This window comes from Capsicum annuum, chromosome 7 (genome assembly GCF_002878395.1).
Source record: "Capsicum annuum cultivar UCD-10X-F1 chromosome 7, UCD10Xv1.1, whole genome shotgun sequence".
Lineage (NCBI taxonomy): Eukaryota > Viridiplantae > Streptophyta > Magnoliopsida > Solanales > Solanaceae > Capsicum > Capsicum annuum.
In genome coordinates, this window is record NC_061117.1 from 51511941 (window position 1) to 51532438 (window position 20498).

A 20498-nucleotide genomic window follows, 5' to 3' on the forward strand; every position below is an offset into this window, starting at 1 on the left:
TTTTCCCTCTACTTTCTCTTTTGTAGTAGTTGTACATTTTTCAATATCAGAGTCCAAGAACTCATCTTCAGAGTCACTTAAGCCTTTAAACATTTGTTCACTCTCACTATCCTCACTATTAGTATCTTCAGCATCTGGTTCACCTACATTTATTCAATATTTCTTTTGCATTCGTATTTCTTTAGTATTTTCCTTGCTTTTTTCCATTGCTTCCTTCATTATATCCGTGGAACTTGACCTTGTCCATGGAATTGGGGAGGTTGATCTTTTTTTAATGTTTTCTAGGACAAAGATTCGTTATCCTTGATATCGAAAACATCCATGCTACTTTTGTTATCACCAGATAGATCAAGAATAGGTGGAATCACTATGTATTAATCATCAGCATCTTTAAAAAGATCATTCTATCTTCTAGTGGACAGAGTTGGTGGATTGCTATTAGAAACCTTATTGGGATTAGCATCATCAGCCCTTTTATAAATGAAGTTTTGGGATGGTTCATCTTTGTTTGAGAAATGTGATCCTTGGTAATTCTTTGTAAGAAAAGAGGAAAAAATTTAGTAATGAAAAATTGCTCCTCTGGGTCTAAAGAAATAGAGGGGGTGTCTATCACTTTCAAAGAGAGAGGGTTATCTTTCTAAAAAGATGAGAAAGAGTAAGACATTTCATAGGGGTTGGATGAACTATGAGAGATAAGAAGATCTAGCCTTTTGTTTTCCTTTTGAATGGTTGGGGAACTAATGAGGTTGGATGTGAGAGGATTTTCAAAATGAGAGAGAAAACAATCTATTTTTAGTCTTTATATAGGGCATGAGAGAACGGTTGAGATTAGAAGATAGGATGCATCTGATGGGACGTGTCCGATCAATTGGACGGGTCTATTAAGTTTAAAGTATAAGTAAAAGCTTTTTGAGAGGGTAGAAGAGTGATGTGACACAATTACTAAATATTAAAAATTGTCATTATTTAGTAATAGAAAGTGGCACCAACCTGATTAGGAACTTGGTCCCTAAGCGACGATAAATTTTAATGACTTTGTGCTATCTCACTACTCCATAAAAGGAGAATCATGAGGGTCTCCTACATCCATCTTGATTCCATCAGCCATACTTCTTCTAATGTCTCTCAACCAGTTTCCTACTTACTTTAGCCAGAGATCTACTGAGGATTAGTATTTCAAAATTTAAACATGACATTTTTCTCATTGATCTATGATACAACCATCTTCAATCATACTCCAAATCATGATTTCATCACTTAGGAGACATGTCTCCCTTAAAGGCCTTTCTTCAAGAGGTGATCTTCATGTTTTTAATCAAGTGGTTTGAGCAACCGTTGTTATCATCCTTGTTATTTTTTCCCCCGTTTGACTTTCCCTGCATCATTAATCACTTATCAGCTTTGGGAACCCATTTGAGTCTGAGTTCCTACAAAGGTGATAGAGGAGAGATTAGCTTTTTCTTTTTCTAGTTAGGTAGTCTATGTTTCCTCCTTTTAAGTGTTGTAACACTTCTCTATTCTATAAGAGCTGTAGTTTTAGAGGGACATATTTATTAGAGTGACCATCCTTTCCACAATGGGTACATGAGATATCAATTTTGCTCATTGCAGGTCTAGCTGAAGCACTAGATCCATCTTCTTGACTATTGTATCCCAAGCCTCTTCTTTTACTGGACTCTTGGCTTGCATGGTTGGTCATTTCTTGTGAGTATGTAGTCCAATTGAGAGCTTTCTCAAATTCAGTCTTTATCCTAGTCAATTCCTTCTCAAGAATAGAGTTCTATCATAGATGGTAGCCAATTCAGCTTTGGCATTTGTCAATTATTTTTCCAGTTAAAATAGTATTTTGCTTCCTTCATGTTTACCTTATAGATTTTGATTCTGCTTTGATATTTCATCTACTCTTTTATTTAGTAAATTATTTTCACAAAAAAAGTCTTACATATGGATTTATGCTCAGCCACTTGAACATTCAGTTCCACTATTTTTTTTTCACATTGTGTTAGTTCTTCATTCAATCTTTTCTTTTTTATTTGTGAGTTCATCCACTTAAACACTCATTTCAATTACTTCTTCCTTATATTTTTCCAAGGCCTCCTTCTAATTTTCCTTGTCTCTAGAAAGATCACTCAGAGAGTCAATCAATGCAGAGGTAAGAGATCTTAGCTTACTTAGGGAGTAGTCCTTTAAATTTTTCTTGATGTCAAGGAGAGTAACTGGTTTATCTTCCTCATTATCAGTGTCTATCATTAGAGAAAAAGTGGATCTAACACTGATACTTCATCTTCCATTACCATCATGGAAGAATCTTCTCTTTATTTTGACCCTTATTTAGAATCACTTGAGGAGTCACCCCAACAAGCTGCCAAAACTTGATTTACAACCTTGTCTGCTTCATCCTTCTTGCTAGACCTTATAGAAACCCGATCATTCTCTCTTTCTTTACCAGTATTTTGCTTAGCATATTCCTTGTATTCTATCTTATGTATAGGGCAATATTTAATGTAGTGGCCAAGCTTGCCATATTTGTGATATATGTCACTTCTCCTTCCTTCCTTTAAGATCCTGCTAGAATCTTCTCTTTTGGGCAAGGTTCCTGACTTTCTCAAGGCTTTGAGAATCCTCTTTGGAATATAGGTTGTCTCCTCATCTTCTACACTGTGTTTTTTTTTGTTGCCTTGAGGACCAAATTTCTTTTAGCCTTGGGGTCAATTTTTAATTTTTGAAGTTTCTTCAACATTCATAGGTTTTTAGATTGTATATGAGCTTATCCATGGGCTTTTTATTTAAATCCCTGGCTTCAGTGATTACATCAACTTTTCTTTCCCACCTCTTTGGTAGAATGCTCAAGAATTTTCTAACCTATTTGTGAGTAGGAATAACTTTACCAAGACAGTACAGTTCATTGGTAATTATAGTAAACCTTGTATGCATCTCTTGTATGGACTCCCCTTCCTACATGGTGAAAGTCTCATATTGATTTGTCAACATATCCACCTTTTATTGCTTTACCTGAGTTGTTCCTTCATGGGTTACCTAGAGACAATCCCAAATTTCTTTAGCAGTTTGACAGTCATAGATCCTGTTGTACTCATTAGGACTAATACCACACACAGGGATCGTTTTGTCCTTGTAGTTTTTCTCTATCTTTTTTCTGTCAGCATCATCAAAATCCTTCTTGGTTTTGGCGACTTATGAGGTCATATCACCAATCTTCACTGCCCTTGTAGAAATAGAAGCATCATCGTCAATGACATCCCAAAGCTCAGAATCTTCAACTATGATAAAGTCGTGCATTCTTATCTTCCACCACCAATAATATTCATCATTTAATCTTGGAGGTCTAGTGGTTGACTGGGTTTCTTCTAGATTTAGGGAAGTAGCCATTTTTCAAGATCCTTCCAAGGTGTTAGCCTTTTTATGGTAGATCTGCTCTGATACCAAATGAAGAGTTGCAGTATGTTGCTCCTCAACTAAGGGACTAGTGTTCAAATAAACTCATACAACAATAACTAGTAGAAATATAATCTGTGAATTACGGGAATAAAGTAAATAGTTGACAAAAGGTTTTTACATGGAAACTCTTGCTCAAGAGAGGAAAACCACGACCTGCCTCTAGGATTTTTAAGCTCAACTATATCCAAGCAACATCTTGAATACAGACTCTAAGGATTAACCTCCTAATCCTTTGTCTCCTAGCAATAACTCTATTACAAGGAAACACAAGCAGTAACTCTACTGCTTCAACCTCCAACTAACTCTAACTGGTCACAGCAAGCTAACTCTATCTTGAACAATCACCTAACTCTAGATGATTATAGAGGAAAGACTTGCACCTCAACACCTACTAACAATCATAAGCAAATGTAGTCAAACATTTAAGAATAATACACAAAGACTAACCTACAAGAAGGAAGTAAAAATACAACTCGATGAACAATCAGTTTCCTGTTGCAAGAGGAGTCTTTGATTCAGCTTTAGAAAGATATTTTGTTGTGAGAATTATGGAAGCGCTGGTTTTCTTGTTGAGGCAGATGAGCAATATATATTATGACACAAGAAAATCAAGGAGAGATCCCATTGGTTGAGGCAAAAGGGTGGCAACAGATTTTCCACCAACTTTTGTACTTTGTGTCAGCTGAGACTATTGACCGTGATAGTGATAGGTGAGCCAATCCATTCCCTAAATTGTAGCAGCTTTATCATCACAATCTCTCTAGGAAACAGGTCCTAAACTATAAGTTGGTCAATCATCAAAACTAAGGACTTAGCAGTTTATGTTTTGTATTTATTTTTTCCAATTTAGCTTCCACTAGTTTAAATTTTATCATATGTTTTATCAAGTTCTATAATGTTATACTGAATAGCAGCATAATACTGAAGTGAACAACAATAGCCAGTCCATGATTCAAAGCTTTCACGTTACTTTTTTGAGATCTTACCCCATTTTAATTATAGAATTTAAACTAGACTGTATGCAACACAAAATGTAAGATGATTGAATTGTAAATTAGATTATATAATCTGAGAATTTGTTCGAGGCTAAAATCACTTCTTGTGAAATTCGAGATGTTTGGCCAACCAAAAAGAAAACAATTTTAATAACGACAAAAAGAATTTTTGTGCTGTTTAATAGCGACATAAACAAATTTGTGCTGTTGGAAATAAGCTATAAAATTTCTTCCATTTCAGGAAGTAAAAGAATGCAATAGATATTAATAGTGCATGTTGTAAGCAGAAATTGGGATTTTCATTAATAAAAGCAAACACAACTTGCAATATTTGTTTTCCCAAAAACTCAAACATAACAGTGAAAGATAAAAACCCTCTATGCAGAGGTTCATAGAGGAAGGAATTGCATTCAGAAAGAAAAGGGATTTAAAAGAAAAAAAAAATCAAAAGCAACAATCTCTCCTTCATTGTGTGTTCGCATCTTCTTGGGGATGCCTCTGTCTTTCCAACTATTCATCAATGGCCAATGGAACTTTCTCGGCCTGAAATACATAAACAACAAATATACACATTAGCAGCAGAGTGACAAACTATATTAACAAGCTCAATCAAATACATAAGTTATACTTACACATTTCTTTAACATGAGTTCATATAACATTTCGAGATAGCGCTTCTTTGCACTAGCAACTTTGTCATTTTTGGTTGCATACTTCCAGAATCCATAAATCCCAGATAGTGTCAGCACTTTCTGTGAATAAATTTGCCATGTGTACCTATCAAAAGAAGAAATTAATAAAGGGTTAGTTTTTCGTTAGTAGTTCAAAAGTTAAATCTTGGTTGTGCACTTGTGCTTAATTAAATTGCAGAAATCATACTTCTCAATGATACGTTGTAGGCCTCCCTTGGAAATGTTTTCCCAATAACTTGGATCTTCTTTGGATTTCTCGAAGAAATTCACTAAAAGATCAGCATTCTTGTCACCTTGATTAGGATCAATGTGGAATCCAGATTTTCCATGCACTATAATCTCAAATGGTCCACCATTGCAAGTAGCAAAAGTTGGCAATCCACAAGTCATGGACTCAACAACTGTCAAACCAAAAGCCTCATAGAAGGCTGGCTGAACAAAAGCACCCCTCGTGTCTGCAATGTATCGGTAAAGCTCTCCATTCCTCAGACGATTCATTTGGGAAGAAATCCATCTGAATTGTCCATTCAGATTGTAGGTCTCAATAAGGTCATACATCTTCTTCATCTCTGCTTGCTCTTCCAAATCCTTGGATTCTTTCCTTCTGTCTCCACCAACAACCACAAGGTTAACAAGCTCCCTCAGCCTAGCATTCTTTGCATACCATTCCACGAGCCCTGTTAGATTCTTCACGCGATCTAGCCTTGCCATGGTGAAGAGAATTGGCTTGTTCTGGTCCTTCAACACACATCTGATTAAGTCAATATGACAAATGATTAGTCTAGTTCGAAAATAAGTAGATAAATTGAATGAAATGAAAAGCAAATTAAGGAGACTAACAGGTGTTCCGTATTCTCAACAGGACTGTAGAGAAGTTCTTCAATTTCCGGGTGGAAGTTGGTTAGCCTTTTCTCCTTCTCAGTGTAAGGGAAGTAGATTGACATATCAGCACCAGGGGAGACGATGTTGAACTTTGGATCAAATGAATCGATTCCATGGACTACTCGGTACAATCCAGGCATGGTAAAAGCAGTGTGACTCTCATATTGCCCTACAGTGTTCTTGCTGCAAATCAAGAATTTTGAATATTAACAGAAATACAATAATGAAACAGGACTTTAGATCAGCAACTTCATGCCATTTGTTTTTTCTTCTTTTTTTTTTTTTACCTTCCAGCAATTTCCTGGAAAGTGCTGGTGATGATGAAATCAGCGTGATTCATGGCAAAAAGATCAGCAGTGAACTGACTTGAGAAATGATACTTGTCATCAAATTTCTTCCAATAGAGGTCAGAGTTTGGATACTTGGTTTTCTCCAAAGCATGAGCAATAGTACATTGTGTAGCCCCAAATTTCTTAGCCAACAAGGAGGCAGCAAGGTTTCCCTCACTGTAGTTTCCAATGATCAAGTCTGGTTTAGCTTCCAATTCTTTGACAAGTTCTTCTGCAACATCCTGATCATTAATTTAAAATGTATACTTGTCAGAAAACATTTTCTGATCTTGAACGCCCTGCTAACTAATGAGAAATGTCAAATAGAATTTGTTTGTTTTATTCTGAACCTCAGTGAAAGTTTCCATGTATGGCCAGACTTCGAATCTTGAGATCCATTTGCGCAACATTCCCTTCTCAGTTCTGAATGGAACACGAATTATGTGAGAATGTTCTGCCCCATATACTTTCTCCATGCGCTGACCGCAAGTGGTACCTACTGCATCAGGCAGCAGCCTGGTTACCTGGATAAAACAACAACAACAACACAACAAAAGATCAATTCAAGAAAGCAAGAAACTTGGACAAACAATTTTATTCTGAGGCAAATCAAACAGGGATACTTACAACAAGGATGCGAGGGATGATCTCATCAAGTCCTTGAAGCTTCAAACGGAGACGAATCTCACTCTCCATTGCTGGAACTTGATCAAGAATGTAAACAACCTATTCACAAGATTGTATAAGGAACTTGATTAAGAATGAAAATTTCTTTCAAGTATAAAACACTGAAAAAGGGAGATATGTCATTGGACACAAACCTGGCCACCAGTGTCAGGATAACCGAGTACGTTTTCCTGAGCGAAATAACCATGTGGGGTGAGAATGACAACGTTGAATATAAAAGGGATTCTACCGAGGAAATTTTCCAAGGAAGATGCATTAGGAGCCTCAAGGAGGTGCAACAGATGACTGATGGTTTTTTGCACGTATGCAGCAGTGTTTCCCCAACCTCTTTCCAAGCCAATCTCTTCAAACTTGGATTCAAAGTTGGAGTATGGAGTTTCTGGATTCAGGGTGTGCAGATAATCCTCTGCTTTTTTCAGGACAATTTGGAAACTTTCCAGGCTTTGGATGGTTTCTTTCACCATCAATGACTGTTCACATTGACATGGTTAGAAAAACACACATAATAGTCAAACTTAACCAAAAATAGCCTAGATTATTTATCAGTTTACTTTGCTACCTTCCCTTTGTAGTTATGGTGTCTGAGAAAGTCAAGAAGGCACTTGGCAATCTCCTTGTCATGGAACATTGTCGAAGCAATGTGGCGATTAAGAAACTCCAAACCATTACCAATGGAATCCGAAAGTGTCTTTGGAGGAGTTACAGTAGTAAATGGTTCAAAATCCATTTCCAAGATGTTTCCACTGGTAACATATTTGTGACACAAACATTAAGAATCAAACCAGAAGAAAAAAAAACCTCAATTCACAAAGCAAAAACTATAGAGTACTATTATCTTCAAATTCTTGACTTAAAACTACCTTTCATCAACTACATTCTCTTTTAGTTGAAGGTATTCAGGGACGGTCAATTCAGCCACTTTCCTTGTCTTAAGATTCAGTGACAAATACTCCCACACACCGGGCCTTGGACGTACAGCTAGTGCAAGTCGTGGCGGTACAATCACAGCTTCCTGGCTGCAACTGAGAACTTCTACAAGTGCACTGGAAGCAACATTTACTCCATTCTTCTTGCCATTCACAGACATCAAATGGTTCAAGAGATCAAGTGGTTTCATGACCCCTTTCCCTTCACTTTCAATCCTGTGCCAAAACAAAAACAATTCATACCCATCTTCTTTATTTTTCTTTTCAGAAAACAATATAACTATCACAAGCAAAACAACACAAGAATTAACGATAAACAAATTCTATAATTAAACAACAAAATCCACGAATTAGCAACAGATTATCAAAAATATCAGCTAGCTACAAACTATTTAGCGACAAAGTTCATAGCTAAGTCCAGCTTTTTGTGGTGTAATGTATTTAGCTTACACTAGCTATAGTTCTAAACAAAATTAGTAGTATTGTACCTTGATTTGAGTGCTGAAATTTCATCTGGATGAGCCAAAATGGCTTCCTCCAAACGTTCCTTAATGCTAAGACCACTGACTGCCATTACTTTTCTCTGAAACTGAACTTTGTTTCTGTTCAAGAAGAAAGAAAGAAATAATGGAATAAACGTTGATGTGAAAACCAAATCAACCAGGCCAAATTTATAAGGCTTTTGCAGCTAATATGTTTAACTGTAGATGGCCCAAAAGTGAAAAAAAAAAAAGGTGATAGATTATTTCAATGATGAGAGATCTCAATTTGCACTAAACTAATTTTCTAAGCAAGCCACTATATATGGTCATTGATTGGTGGAGCACCAAAAAAGATGTAACACAACCACCAAACTTTAGGTGTACGATTAATGATGACATTAGACACTAATTATCAACCTAAATGAACTTTACAAAAAAATTTAAAAAATAAGCTGCATGAAAAAGGTTATAAATATGGCGAAATATGACCTTTATCCCGCAAATATTGGAAAAACGACTAATTAAGTGAATGCAACACTACAACGATAATGATACTGAAAGTCTGAATGGGAAAAAAGAAGCAAGAGAGAAAAGGACCGATTAATTGCTTTAATTTGCCGAAGGAATTAGAACTTGATAGTAAAGAGCAAATGTAGTGGTGAGGATGGATAAAATTTATAGGGAAGAGTCAGTTAAATAATTCTGAAACTGTAAACGGTAAGTGTAATAAATAATGTTGTTAGACTGCAAACAAAAAGGAATTGTACCTTTTCCTTTTCAAGATATTATTTACCAAATGAACTAATTCTTATCCGCCAAGAAAGCACCTTATAACTAACTATTTACGGTTTGCTAAATCTTCTATTTTCAGTGCTGATAATATCCTTTGCTTTCAATTTATTTTGCATGCAAAATGCGGTGGCCTTTTACCTCTAACCATAACCATAGTCCATAAGGGGAAAATGGAATAATGAAAAAAGAATCATAAATTAAAGAGGAAAAGAATTAATGTGTAGCTAAAAATAAGAGGACATAATTTCGGGATTAATGCATGCAAACATGCACATCAAAAAATATTATTCCTACTAGTTTCTCAGACATAATCTAGAACAGCGGTGTACACAAGAATTTTTATAGGTGATCACCATATTTAAAAAAAAAAAAATGAACAATTGATATAAAACATTATATTAATAAAAACTATTTAAAGTGTACTAATGAAACATATATAAAGTAAACTACTACCTCTCTCCTCGCCGAGTTTTCATATTTTAAAATTTATTCATAATAACCTCTGGAGATGGTACTAAATATTTCTTTTTTCTATATAAGGTACGAAACAACCACTCATCATTCATTTGATTTGGGAAATCAGTCTTAATCGACATAGCAGCAGCAACTGGCAAACGTAAAGCAAACTTAACAAGTCGAAACACAAGAGGATAAGTTCCATGCTTCTTCATCTCTACGAGTATTGAAAAGATTAAGAAGTCCCTTAAGACCGAAAAATCTTTTATCAAGATCCCTAACATCAATAATGTAATCCTCGTGCTAAAAGCGAAGATCAACAATAGAGTATTTATCAAAATCACTAGGGTATAACTCAGCCAATCTCAATATCTTTTCAATATCAAAGTTAGAAAAAGAATTAACTATGTTCAAGAAAACAACTCCAAGAAGCAAATTAGTTGTCACCTCATAAAGCAATTATTGAGTTCTTGACGTTAACAATCAATAATTTTATAAAATAATTCATCTCGATAGTGATGTAAAACAGTTTACTCAGCAACTCTACGACGTGATCTTCCAAGGATAACATAAAACTCATCAAATTTAGGTATCAAAATGTTATATTTGATAAAAAATTTGGATAGCTCATTCATAAGTGGATCTCAGCCTTCAGCGGCGTAAGCAAAATTTTTCATAAGTGATATCATCTTAAAAAATTAAATAGAAGTGTAAATCACTGCAGTTACAATATTATATTATACTTCAACCTATTATACTCAACAAACCTTTGAAGATTAGATGTATGATGCAATGACCATAAAAATATGTTTTCAAAAAAAAAAATACAGTGATTCGAGGTTGAAAACCGTTGTTTGAATAATATATTGAAATGCTAAACTTTTTGGGTATCAACTTTTGAAGAATTTAAATAAAACTCTTCTAAAGATCGATATTTTATTATTAACTTATCCGTCCATTCTTCCTAGCTAAATGATCTTAGGCAGATTTATGCACCTAAGTGTGATTGTCTATTCTTGTTTAACCTTGTTTTGAGGACATCTTGTGTGTTTAATGAATGGTTAATTATATAAATAAGCATCTAAGTGTTAATGTACTTGATTACAATGTTTAAGGTGTGTTTCAAACAAGTTTAGAATCAATTTGGTCACTTAGAGTTTAGACGAGAAAGCTAGTGTTACTAGCATGAGCTATGTGTTGTTCTAGTTGATCTCGATGGATTCTAGTGTGTGTAATGAGTTACTAAGGGTATTATTGTGTCATTATGTGTGGAATAACTTTTTTATAGTATTTAAGGTTCAATTGAAACAAGATAAGAGACAAAACACTAAGTTTAAGATCAAAAGACAAAAGCTAGTACTCTTAGCTGAAGTCACTATTTCATCGTCTTGGAATATGTGTTATTGTGAGCTCTAATCCATGGTTTCTTGGTAAGTTGATCATGATTATATGCATTATACAAAATCTATAATTCAATTAAAACATCACTACAAAGCTTGGAATGGATGGACAAAAGCACGGGACAAGATTTAACTAAATATGAATGTTTTGGAGTCTTTGGCGTGCCATGGAACTTAGGCACCACGTTAGGGTCGTCATGGACCTGGGGTCATCCTAGGAAGTCAATTATAGTATATATCCATGATAAGGGAATTCCATGGACCCTAGGCACCGCGATATGGGTGTGGTACCCCGTTACGTCAAAACTGACAGCTTGTGTCCTCCTATAAATAGGACCCTTAAACATTATGTTACACACCTTGGATGACCTTAGTAATTGAATGGAAGATTTAAAATACTTAAATTAGGGTTCTTCTTCCATTAATTTAGTTTTTTTTAATGAATTTTAACATGTATTCAACAATTGCAATTATAGTTATGTCCATGAGCGGCTAAACATACTTTTTTCGGGGTTAAGACCAAGAACATGATTACTCTTGATATGAATTGACTTGGTTGTGATTATTTATCATATTCGGTTGTTTATTTATCCTTGTTATCACTATTTTAAGGATCCACGGCCCTTAAAATACATTTATTATCATTTTGTTAGCCCAAAAAGAGGAATAAGAGGATAGAACATGAGATAAATAGAATAGGATTGTAATCTTCTACAGAATAAAGTTATAATTTGCATTTATGATAGAAATATACATACGTTACCTATTTGGTTCACTTACAAAATGAAATATGAATGCATTTAACTTAGTTCTCATAACCCCGCTCAACGATGTAGTTGTGGGTCTATGTTAGGTGATTAGAGGCACAAAAGACCATAATCATAATATCAACCCCGTGAATCAACAACCAAGATAAGTAAAATAATCAATGAAGTTTAATAGCATAGTATGATTATTAGTAGAACCTTAACCCTGGGTTTCTCTCCATTGATTGTCCAAGACCTTTAATTTACTGCATTGTTAAGTTTACTTTATTTTTAAACTTCTAATTCTTTTGGTTATCTTTTCACCAATTTAATGACAATAGTTAAACTTGAATTAGATATTTGTTAACACAAGTCACCATGGGATCGATACTTGACTTGAAAAAGTCCACTTTACTACTTGGTGGGACCACTACACTTGCGTGAGTGCTTAGGTACAACAAGTTTTTAGCGTCGTTGCCAGAGACTTGTAAATAGGTAACTATCTTATTTTAAGATTTCTATATTGAGTTATACATAGTTTTATTTTTATTTTTATTTTCTTTTACTTTTTTATCACACTTCGTGATATGTCAGCCTGGGATAAATGGTTTGCAAGTGATGATGATTATTGTTATTTTTGTAGAGGAACCCACCGAGAGGATTATTTTCCAAATTTTTAGGGAAGTGAGTGGTTGGAACCTTCACTAGATGAGGTGGCTATTAGCCAACCTGTGGAGCAGATACAAGAATTTTAGCCATTCAACTGTCAATTTTTTCTTAAGACTGATATTGTAAAGGTGAATAAGAGTAAGTGTGTTGTGGATGGTGTAAATTTGGAAGTGGGATTGGTTGGGTCTCATTCAAAACACTTTTCTATATTATGTTCAAATGATGAGAAGTCTTTAGAGTTATCTGAAATAGTGAAAGGATGAGAAGATGAAGAACAAGAATCCTATATTCTTAAATTTGCACCACACAAGCAACACAAAATCATACCTCACTTCAAGGCCGAATGGTTTATCATGCATCATCCATTACTCAATTTTTCATCTTTATACCACCACCCTATGAGCAAATAAGAAAATGGATATAAGGTTGGGGTGAAATTCATATCCTTGAGGTGGAGAAGTCAGTTGATGTGGATCGTACCGCGATACTAAATCAGGGGTTGCTTGATAGGCAACCCAAGTAAAGGTAGATATTTATTTTTCAATATTTTTACTTTTTACTTAATGTATTTTTTGTTATTATTGAGCCACAGGTTGATGGGATGTTTTAGAAATATGAAAATAAAAAAGATAAAAAATAAAAAAATTCAAAAGGTCCAAAAACCGAAGCTAAGGAGCATATTAAAGACTGAGTGTGAGTCCTCGGACCCTCTTGAGGTATAAAGATGCTACTAGCTAGGCCTAGAGGCCTCAAGGAGTATTTCTATCCCTACTTTTAATTATACTTTGGGAAAAAATAGATTTTTTAGTGTGGAGTGGAGAAATTTCATTGTATCGGGTAAAGTATGTAGTAGGATCTTGAGTCTTAGTTATTTTTTTAGTTTTTGGGTTAAATTTGAAAATTTTGAAAAAAATTACAAAAATATTTTCTCTTTCTAGCTTTTAGTTGTTTGAGTCAGTCTAGTAGGTGCACACTTCACCCATGTTATGGTTGATTCTTTTTATTCTTTTCCACTAGGGCGTCCCTTGAACCCATTATCCTTTTTCCTTTTTTAGGAGTAATTTTAAATTTTTGTGTTAGGAATGAGTAAGATATTTTTGTTGGTTCTATGGGTGATTACATTATGCAAGTGGTTTGTTTGTAAGAGCATGTTGATTATGTGAATTCCTACTTTTGAGAGTTCCAGCTCTAGTTTATTACTCTTGAACGCTGTTGGCTTAATATTGAATTCATGTTGTCACTTGATTGAGAGTCTATGTTGATCCTTTGTTATTTGAGCATGTGCCATGTATTTGTAAGGTTTTTGTGTATTCCTTTTTGCATTTGATGTCAAGAACTTATCTGGTGTCTGTGTAGAGCAAATTAAAGAGTGTGGGTTTAGGAGATGATATAGGCATTTCTTTTATAGCCATGGTTCATACCCCTTTTGACCTACCATTGTTCATAATCCTAGTTAGCCCTATTGAGCCTCTAGCTTGTTTTCTTTAGTATCATTAGATGTAGCATGTATACCCTTGTCTTATTCACCTTAATTTGATCCAAAGCTCCTAAGCTCTATAGTGTAAAATTAGTTTGCTTAAGGAGTTGGAAATCAAGATAGCAGAATGGTAAAATTAAAGCCCCAAAGTAATAGTTATTGGTGTGTACAATTGATGTGTTGTGGTTGGGAGTGAAAGAAATTCATGCTAAAATTGAATCATGAATTAATAGACAATATTCCCTTCCAAATTGTATATGAGTGAGCTTAATAAAATGGGGGAAAATAAAAGATGTGGGTAGACAGAAGTGGTGCAAATTGGTTGTTAGAGGTTAATAGAATGAAAAGTATGATATATTAAAGCGCTTAGGGAAGACAGTCATTATTCTTGGCTAAAATACTCCCTATCCATCCCTTAGCCTGCAATACAACTCTCAAAGACCTATTTGATTTTAAGATTCATCATTATGATATTATTGGAGTATTACACTAAGAAAAAGCCTATGGTTCATTCTATGTAACTTGTGAATTCTTTGAGAGAGTGAGTGTAATTTGATTCTTATACCCATTTTGTAATAAACTGCATCCTTGTGAGTACGTATGGGTAAATTTCTTATGGTAAGGGAACATGTTTAATGATAGTTGGGTGATTTGTATAATGTCTTTGAGTGAGCAATATGTATGAGTTTGCCAACTTGGTGAGTCAATTCTTGAGGATAGGGTGTTTTAGAGTAGTATTCTTGATCTGTAAATTATGTATAGCATGCTTAGAGTAAAATATTGAATTTGTGTAGTCATGTAGTTCTAGATTGAGTGTCTTGATTGTTGTATAGGTGTGGAGTATTCCCTTACTATAATTCTTAGAGTAAACAGTAGTTCGAGGACGAATAAGGCATTAAGTGTGGGGTGATGTTCTTAGGCGGATTTATGTACCTAAGTGTTATTATCTTTGTTTGTTAGCCTTGTTTTGAGGACTAATGGTGTGATTAATGAGTATTTAATGATATAAATGAGCATATGAGTATTAAACTACTTGATTACAATGTTTAAGGTGTGTTTCAAAAAAGTTTATAATTAATTTGGTCACTTAGAGTTTAGACGAGAAAACTAATGTTACTAGGTTGAGTTATGTGTTCTTCTAGTTGACCTCAATGGATTCTACAGAGTGTAATGGGTTAATAAGGGTATGATTGTGTTATTATCTGTGGAATAACTTTTTATAGTTTCTAAGGTTCAATTGAAACAAGACAAGAGACAAAAACACTAAGTTAAAGATCAAAAGACAAAAGTTAGTACTCTTAGCTTAAGTTACTACGGCATCGTCTTGGAATGTATGTTGTTTTGAGCTCTAATTCGTGGTGTATTATTTTATAGGATTCTTGGTGAGTTGATAATGATGATATATGGATGATTCAGAAGCTATAATTCAAGTAAAACCATCACCGCAAAGCTTGGAATGGATGGACAAAAGTACGGGACAAGATTTGACCAAAAACGAACGTTTTTGGAGTCATTGGCGTCCCACGAAGTTTAGGAACCACATTAGGGCCATAAAATGTACTTTGGGGAATCCTACTAAGTCAATTACTGTATCTAACCATGATAAGGATATATCGCATACCCTAGTCACCGTGGTATGGGCGTGGCAAGCCGCTATGTTAAAATCGGGAGTTTGTGTCCTCCTATAAATATGATCCTTAAATATTATGTTACACACCTTGGATGACCTTGGGACTTGAAGGGAGGTTAAATAACAGTTAAATTAGGGTTTTTATTCCCTTAATTTAGTTTGTTTATAGGTTTTAACATGTATTCAATCATTGAAATTACGGTTATGTCCATAAGTGGCTAAACACCCTTTTCCGGGGTTAAGGCCAAGAACATGATTAATATTGATTTTGATTATTTATAATACTTGGTTATTTATTTATTCTTTCTATCACTATTTTAAGAATTTGCTATCCTAAGAATACATATATTGTCATCTTGTGAGCCCGAAAGGAGCAACAAGAGGATAGAACATGGGGTAAATAGAATAGGATTGTAATTTTCTATACAATAAAGTTATAATTTGTAAGGATATAGATATACCTACGTGCCCTGTTTGGTTCACTTATGGAATGAAATATGAATATATTTAACTTATTTCTCACATCCCCGCTCAACGATACAGTTGTGGGTCTAAGTTAGATAGGTGATTAGAGGCTCAAAAGACCGTAATCGTAATATCAATCTCATGAATCAACAACCAAGATAAGTAACAAAACAAATAAAATTCAATAGCATAGTATGATTGTTCGTAGAGCCTTAACCCTGGGTTTCTCCCCATTGATTGTCCAAGACCTTTAATTTACCGCATTGTTAAGTTTACTTTAGTTTTAATCTTCCATCTCTTTTGGTTACCTTAGCACCAATTTAATCTCAATAGTTAAACTTGAATTAGATAGGTTTTAACACAATTCCTTGTGGGATTGATACTTGACTTGAAAAAGGGCACTTTACTACTTGGTGGGACCACGTCAACTTGCTTGTTCGCTTGGGCGTAACACTAAATAAATGTTGAGATGTTAAATTTGATATTAAAAGTTTGAAAGATACTTTTAACAAGTATTTGTTTTCCCACTAAATTACAAATTAAAAGTTTTATTTATAAATCCTAAGCACTTTCATAAAATTCAATTAAAAAGGAAATAATGAATTTCTTCAAGTTTTTAAAATTCTATCTAAAATGAAGAAAAAATGAGTAACAAAATTAACTTAAAAATCTAAAAAATTTAAGTGGAGAATGATTAAGCTTCAAAAACTATGAAAGCACCTCGGTCAGAATTAAACCCATGACACTGCAAAGAAAATAGTGGTCCTTTACCGTTGAGCCAGCTAGCAATTAGCTAACAAGCGGTGTCACTGATATCAATTTTATACTTCTCTTTACAAGTTCTTATAAGCATATCTAATTTTTTTTCCAACGAAGCATTATCGGGTGACACCCCTTGTGTCAAGGTGAGTCAGCTCCTGCCAGGCTTCATCCTGTAATAGCTGCAATCGATCCTTTGTCACTCCAACAAGTAATATGGCATTTACAATGTCTTGCTCTTTCTTTTCAAAAGCTGCATTTAGATCATTTATGATTGTTAAAGCATTGCGCATGAAATGCAACATAAAGACAACCTCAAATGCTAAACATTTGTTAAGATATTCCTTTATCCTACATTTCTCTTCAAGAAGTGCATTAATAGCAATAGTATCAAGTACATCAATGATAGAACCAAACATAAGAATAAAATTGTTAAAGGATTTATAATGAGATCTCCATAGAGTATTACTTGCTCTAGCAAAACCTAGTTCTTGATTCAAGCCCTTACTAATTTCAAGTTCACCTTTACGTAATGACTCTTCAATTTCTTCTTCTTGATCTTCACGAAGTTCATTTGTACGATTAAAAGAAGCTTCCGTCATATTTAGTATATAAAAAATAAATAATAAAAGCTCTTGAACTTCACCACATTTTCTAGAAATCAGCAAAAGAGTTAATTGAAGTTGTTGAGCATAATAATGAGCAGAATAGCACCACTACTTTCTTGTTGCATAAAATTTTTTAGGCCATTTATTTCACTTTAATAAGTTTCATGATTCAAACTGTAAGGGTCATGATGGCACCTATTGTGGCAAGCCTTTGCAAGTAAGCCTATCACTCAAACTGATATGAAATGAGAAAATAACACAAAAACCTATGGTAAGGTTTTTAGAAGAAAGCCGAACCACACATATATAATGATAGTAGAAAAATATATAATAATGAATACCATAAATCACCCCAAAATTTAGTGTCGTAGTGTAAGAACCAACTAAGTACATCTTGAAGTCAAAAATATACAACTGATAGTTCAAAAAGAACATAATCTATCTCTGAATATGAAAAGAAGACATAAATTAAACAAGAGGTGGTAGTAGATCAACTCTGAAAGAATAGACCAACCGCTACCTCAAAAATGCTCCAAGAACCACCCTAAATCAGATATCATGCGGCGTACTCATACCTAAATCTACACGAAAGAGGCGTAGTAGGGATGAGTAAGGTTTACTTGTACCCAGTAGGTGCCGACTGAGAAAAGTAGAAAATAAAGTATATTAAATACATACTATGAGTTCATCAATTGCAATAAAAAAATCCCAAATGGTAGCCCCAAGACATCTCCACTAATAGTTCTATAATATACACATATACTAAATACAAGTACGAGAAACAAACACAAATAGATGGACATCAAATCAAGTACGAAAATACAACACATAATGTACACAATGTATGAAATGCAATGAAGAAGAAGAAGATGATGATGATAATGTGATGCGTCCGAGATTGTCTCACAACCTCCATATAAACCTACCGAGATGTGCTCCTGAGGTAGGACCCATGGGGAGTTCATCAATCCATAAAGAATCCAATAACCAATACTAATCCAATATTCATAACTCGACTTCAGCACATACATCAGCAGAGAGTTTTTAAAGATGTCAAATTATCTATCAGAAAATCAGTATTTTCATGGTGGTACCAATGTTTCATGAATTTATATATATGAGAATGTAATGGTCATAATAAACTAGAATGAGAATTTCCAAATCCAACGAATATACCAAGCACTTGAGCCAAAAATCTATGCAATAAGCCAACCATCCATGATCCAATATAATCCATATACTATTAGAGCAAGATATACAATAATATTCCATCACTACCACATAAATCCCCTCTTAGAAAATTTCCATCAAGAAGAAAACAATCAATTACTTAAATACCAGGCCAACAACATCATATTGACCACACACGATCACACATAACAAATAAAGTCTCAAACCCACAAAACAACAATACCATAGGCCCCCATATGGGCACAAAATAGTATTACAGCCATTTCCATGAGTAGTTCCCACACCCATAACATGATTTTATTTCAGTATTAACTACCCAACCCATTCTGAAGAAAGTTAAGCCATAGCCTACCTCGAAAGAAGAAAACCGGGTCTTAAAGCCAACACAGAACGTTTTCCTTATGAATGGACTCAAAATTAACTAAAATATAGAAATATAGAATTTATGCATAAAAAGGAAGCCAACAAGATCCATATTGACCATTTTTTAGTCTGGGTCAAAATAGACCATAGAAATGAGTTTTCAAAAAAGAAAGGTAAAGTGGAATATTAGTTCACAAATATATTACCCCTGATTAAAGGAACCCATAGAAGAAAACCCAAGTGAAAATAGATTAAAGTTGGGGTTTAAATTGAAGAATACTAATTTAGGATTTTCGGTCCAAAATTCCTAAATCCCATATTTAAAATCAAATTTAACTAGCTTTGATGACAAGAATTGAAGAAAAATAACTAAAATAGGGATTTGGAGCTTTCCCAAGCTTGAAAATGAAAGAAATCACCCAAAACTCTAAAATCCAAAGCTCAAAGTATCGAAAACAGTAAAAAAAAAAATGAGAACAAGTTATATATATCACCCAAGTCTTGCTTACAGGTAACTATGCCACTTAAGCGGCCATTTCTTAGGCGACCGATTGAAACTATCACGATATCGGCCCCATATGCATACGTTGTTGAAGTGGACATAATGTCATTTAAGTGAGTTGTTCTTGCTTAAGCAACACTCAACTGGTTAAGCCAGGTTACTTAAGTGATCGGCTGGCCACTTAAGCAGATGCACTAGCTGAGTGGTGTATCGGCTGGGGACTTAGAGAATTTCAAGTGTACACAAACCCCAGAGGATTCATACAAAATACTGTGAATGCAAACAAATTATGTTACCTTACCAAATATGATGCTTCAGACTCAATGGCGATGTCAGATTTTTTTTTAAAATGTCATTTTCACAAAATTGACCCTCGAGATCTAATTTCACAACTTTCCAAATTGATAGTTGAAATGTGATATAAAAGTCGTAAAATCACACCAACCATGTCACTAACCTAAAATCAATATTTTGAATCTGCTGGCACAGTTTGTTTTTCCATCCGATGCACAGTTTAGTAAATATTGATTGAAGTCAACTATAAGGCCTTTTTAACATCCAAAAACCTTAAACTCAGATCAAACAAAACGAAATATATTGGAAAATGTACCAATCATACCCATACCTCAAAAATATTATAAATCAACCACGATAAAAGGTAAAATAGTCAATTCATATAGAAATAATAATTCATAAAAATTAAGTCAATACATCATCCACCACTAAAAATCTAGTTCATTCTCAAACTATAGGTAACAAAAATACCTGAATCAGTTGGGGGTAACTACTACACATATTGGACTCAACCTCCCATGTATCCTCATCTATAGGTCGATGTTTCCACTGGACCTTAACCACTGAAATATCTCTAGAGCAAAATCGCCTAACATCTCTGGCTAAAATGGAGATTGGCTCCTCAACAAAAGAAACCTCTTATCTAACTGCAGTGAAATCCCAACGAATGATATGAGACTCATCTAGAATATAATCC

The 20498-nt window shown here is 34.3% G+C and overlaps 2 protein-coding genes across 2 annotated transcripts; both read right to left on the bottom strand.

The window, feature by feature from the left end:
* Positions 1 to 4731: 4731 nt before the first annotated feature.
* LOC107877893 (sucrose synthase) lies at positions 4732 to 8737 on the bottom strand. The gene is made up of 11 exons (XM_016724684.2): positions 8456 to 8737; positions 7902 to 8183; positions 7601 to 7784; positions 7176 to 7511; positions 6982 to 7080; positions 6705 to 6878; positions 6313 to 6596; positions 5984 to 6208; positions 5331 to 5894; positions 5084 to 5228; positions 4732 to 4994 (listed from the first exon to the last, which is right to left on the bottom strand). Exons 1-11 carry the CDS (start codon positions 8539 to 8541, stop codon positions 4962 to 4964), a joined length of 2412 nt encoding a protein of 803 aa, XP_016580170.1. The 5' UTR covers positions 8542 to 8737; the 3' UTR covers positions 4732 to 4961.
* Positions 8738 to 16962: 8225 nt separating this feature from the next.
* LOC107876504 lies at positions 16963 to 17445 on the bottom strand. The gene has a single exon (XM_016723413.2). The coding sequence runs from the start codon at positions 17443 to 17445 to the stop codon at positions 16963 to 16965; it is 483 nt and encodes a 160-aa protein (XP_016578899.2).
* Between the last annotated feature and the right edge of the window lie 3053 nt (positions 17446 to 20498).

What these genes read in the sequence shown, in the direction of transcription:
- LOC107877893 (XM_016724684.2), bottom strand. Translation starts at nt 8,541, where the DNA reads ATGGCAGTCAGTGGTCTTAGCATTAAGGAACGTTTGGAGGAAGCCATT. An exon ending in CTACAACGTATCATTGAGAA is followed by an intron (nt 5,229 to 5,330) that starts GTATGATTTCTG and finishes TTCTTTTGATAG; the next exon opens with GTACACATGGCAAATTTATT. An exon ending in AACTCATGTTAAAGAAATGT is followed by an intron (nt 4,995 to 5,083) that starts GTAAGTATAACT and finishes TATGTATTTCAG; the next exon opens with GCCGAGAAAGTTCCATTGGC.
- LOC107876504 (XM_016723413.2), bottom strand. Translation starts at nt 17,445, where the DNA reads ATGACGGAAGCTTCTTTTAATCGTACAAATGAACTTCGTGAAGATCAA.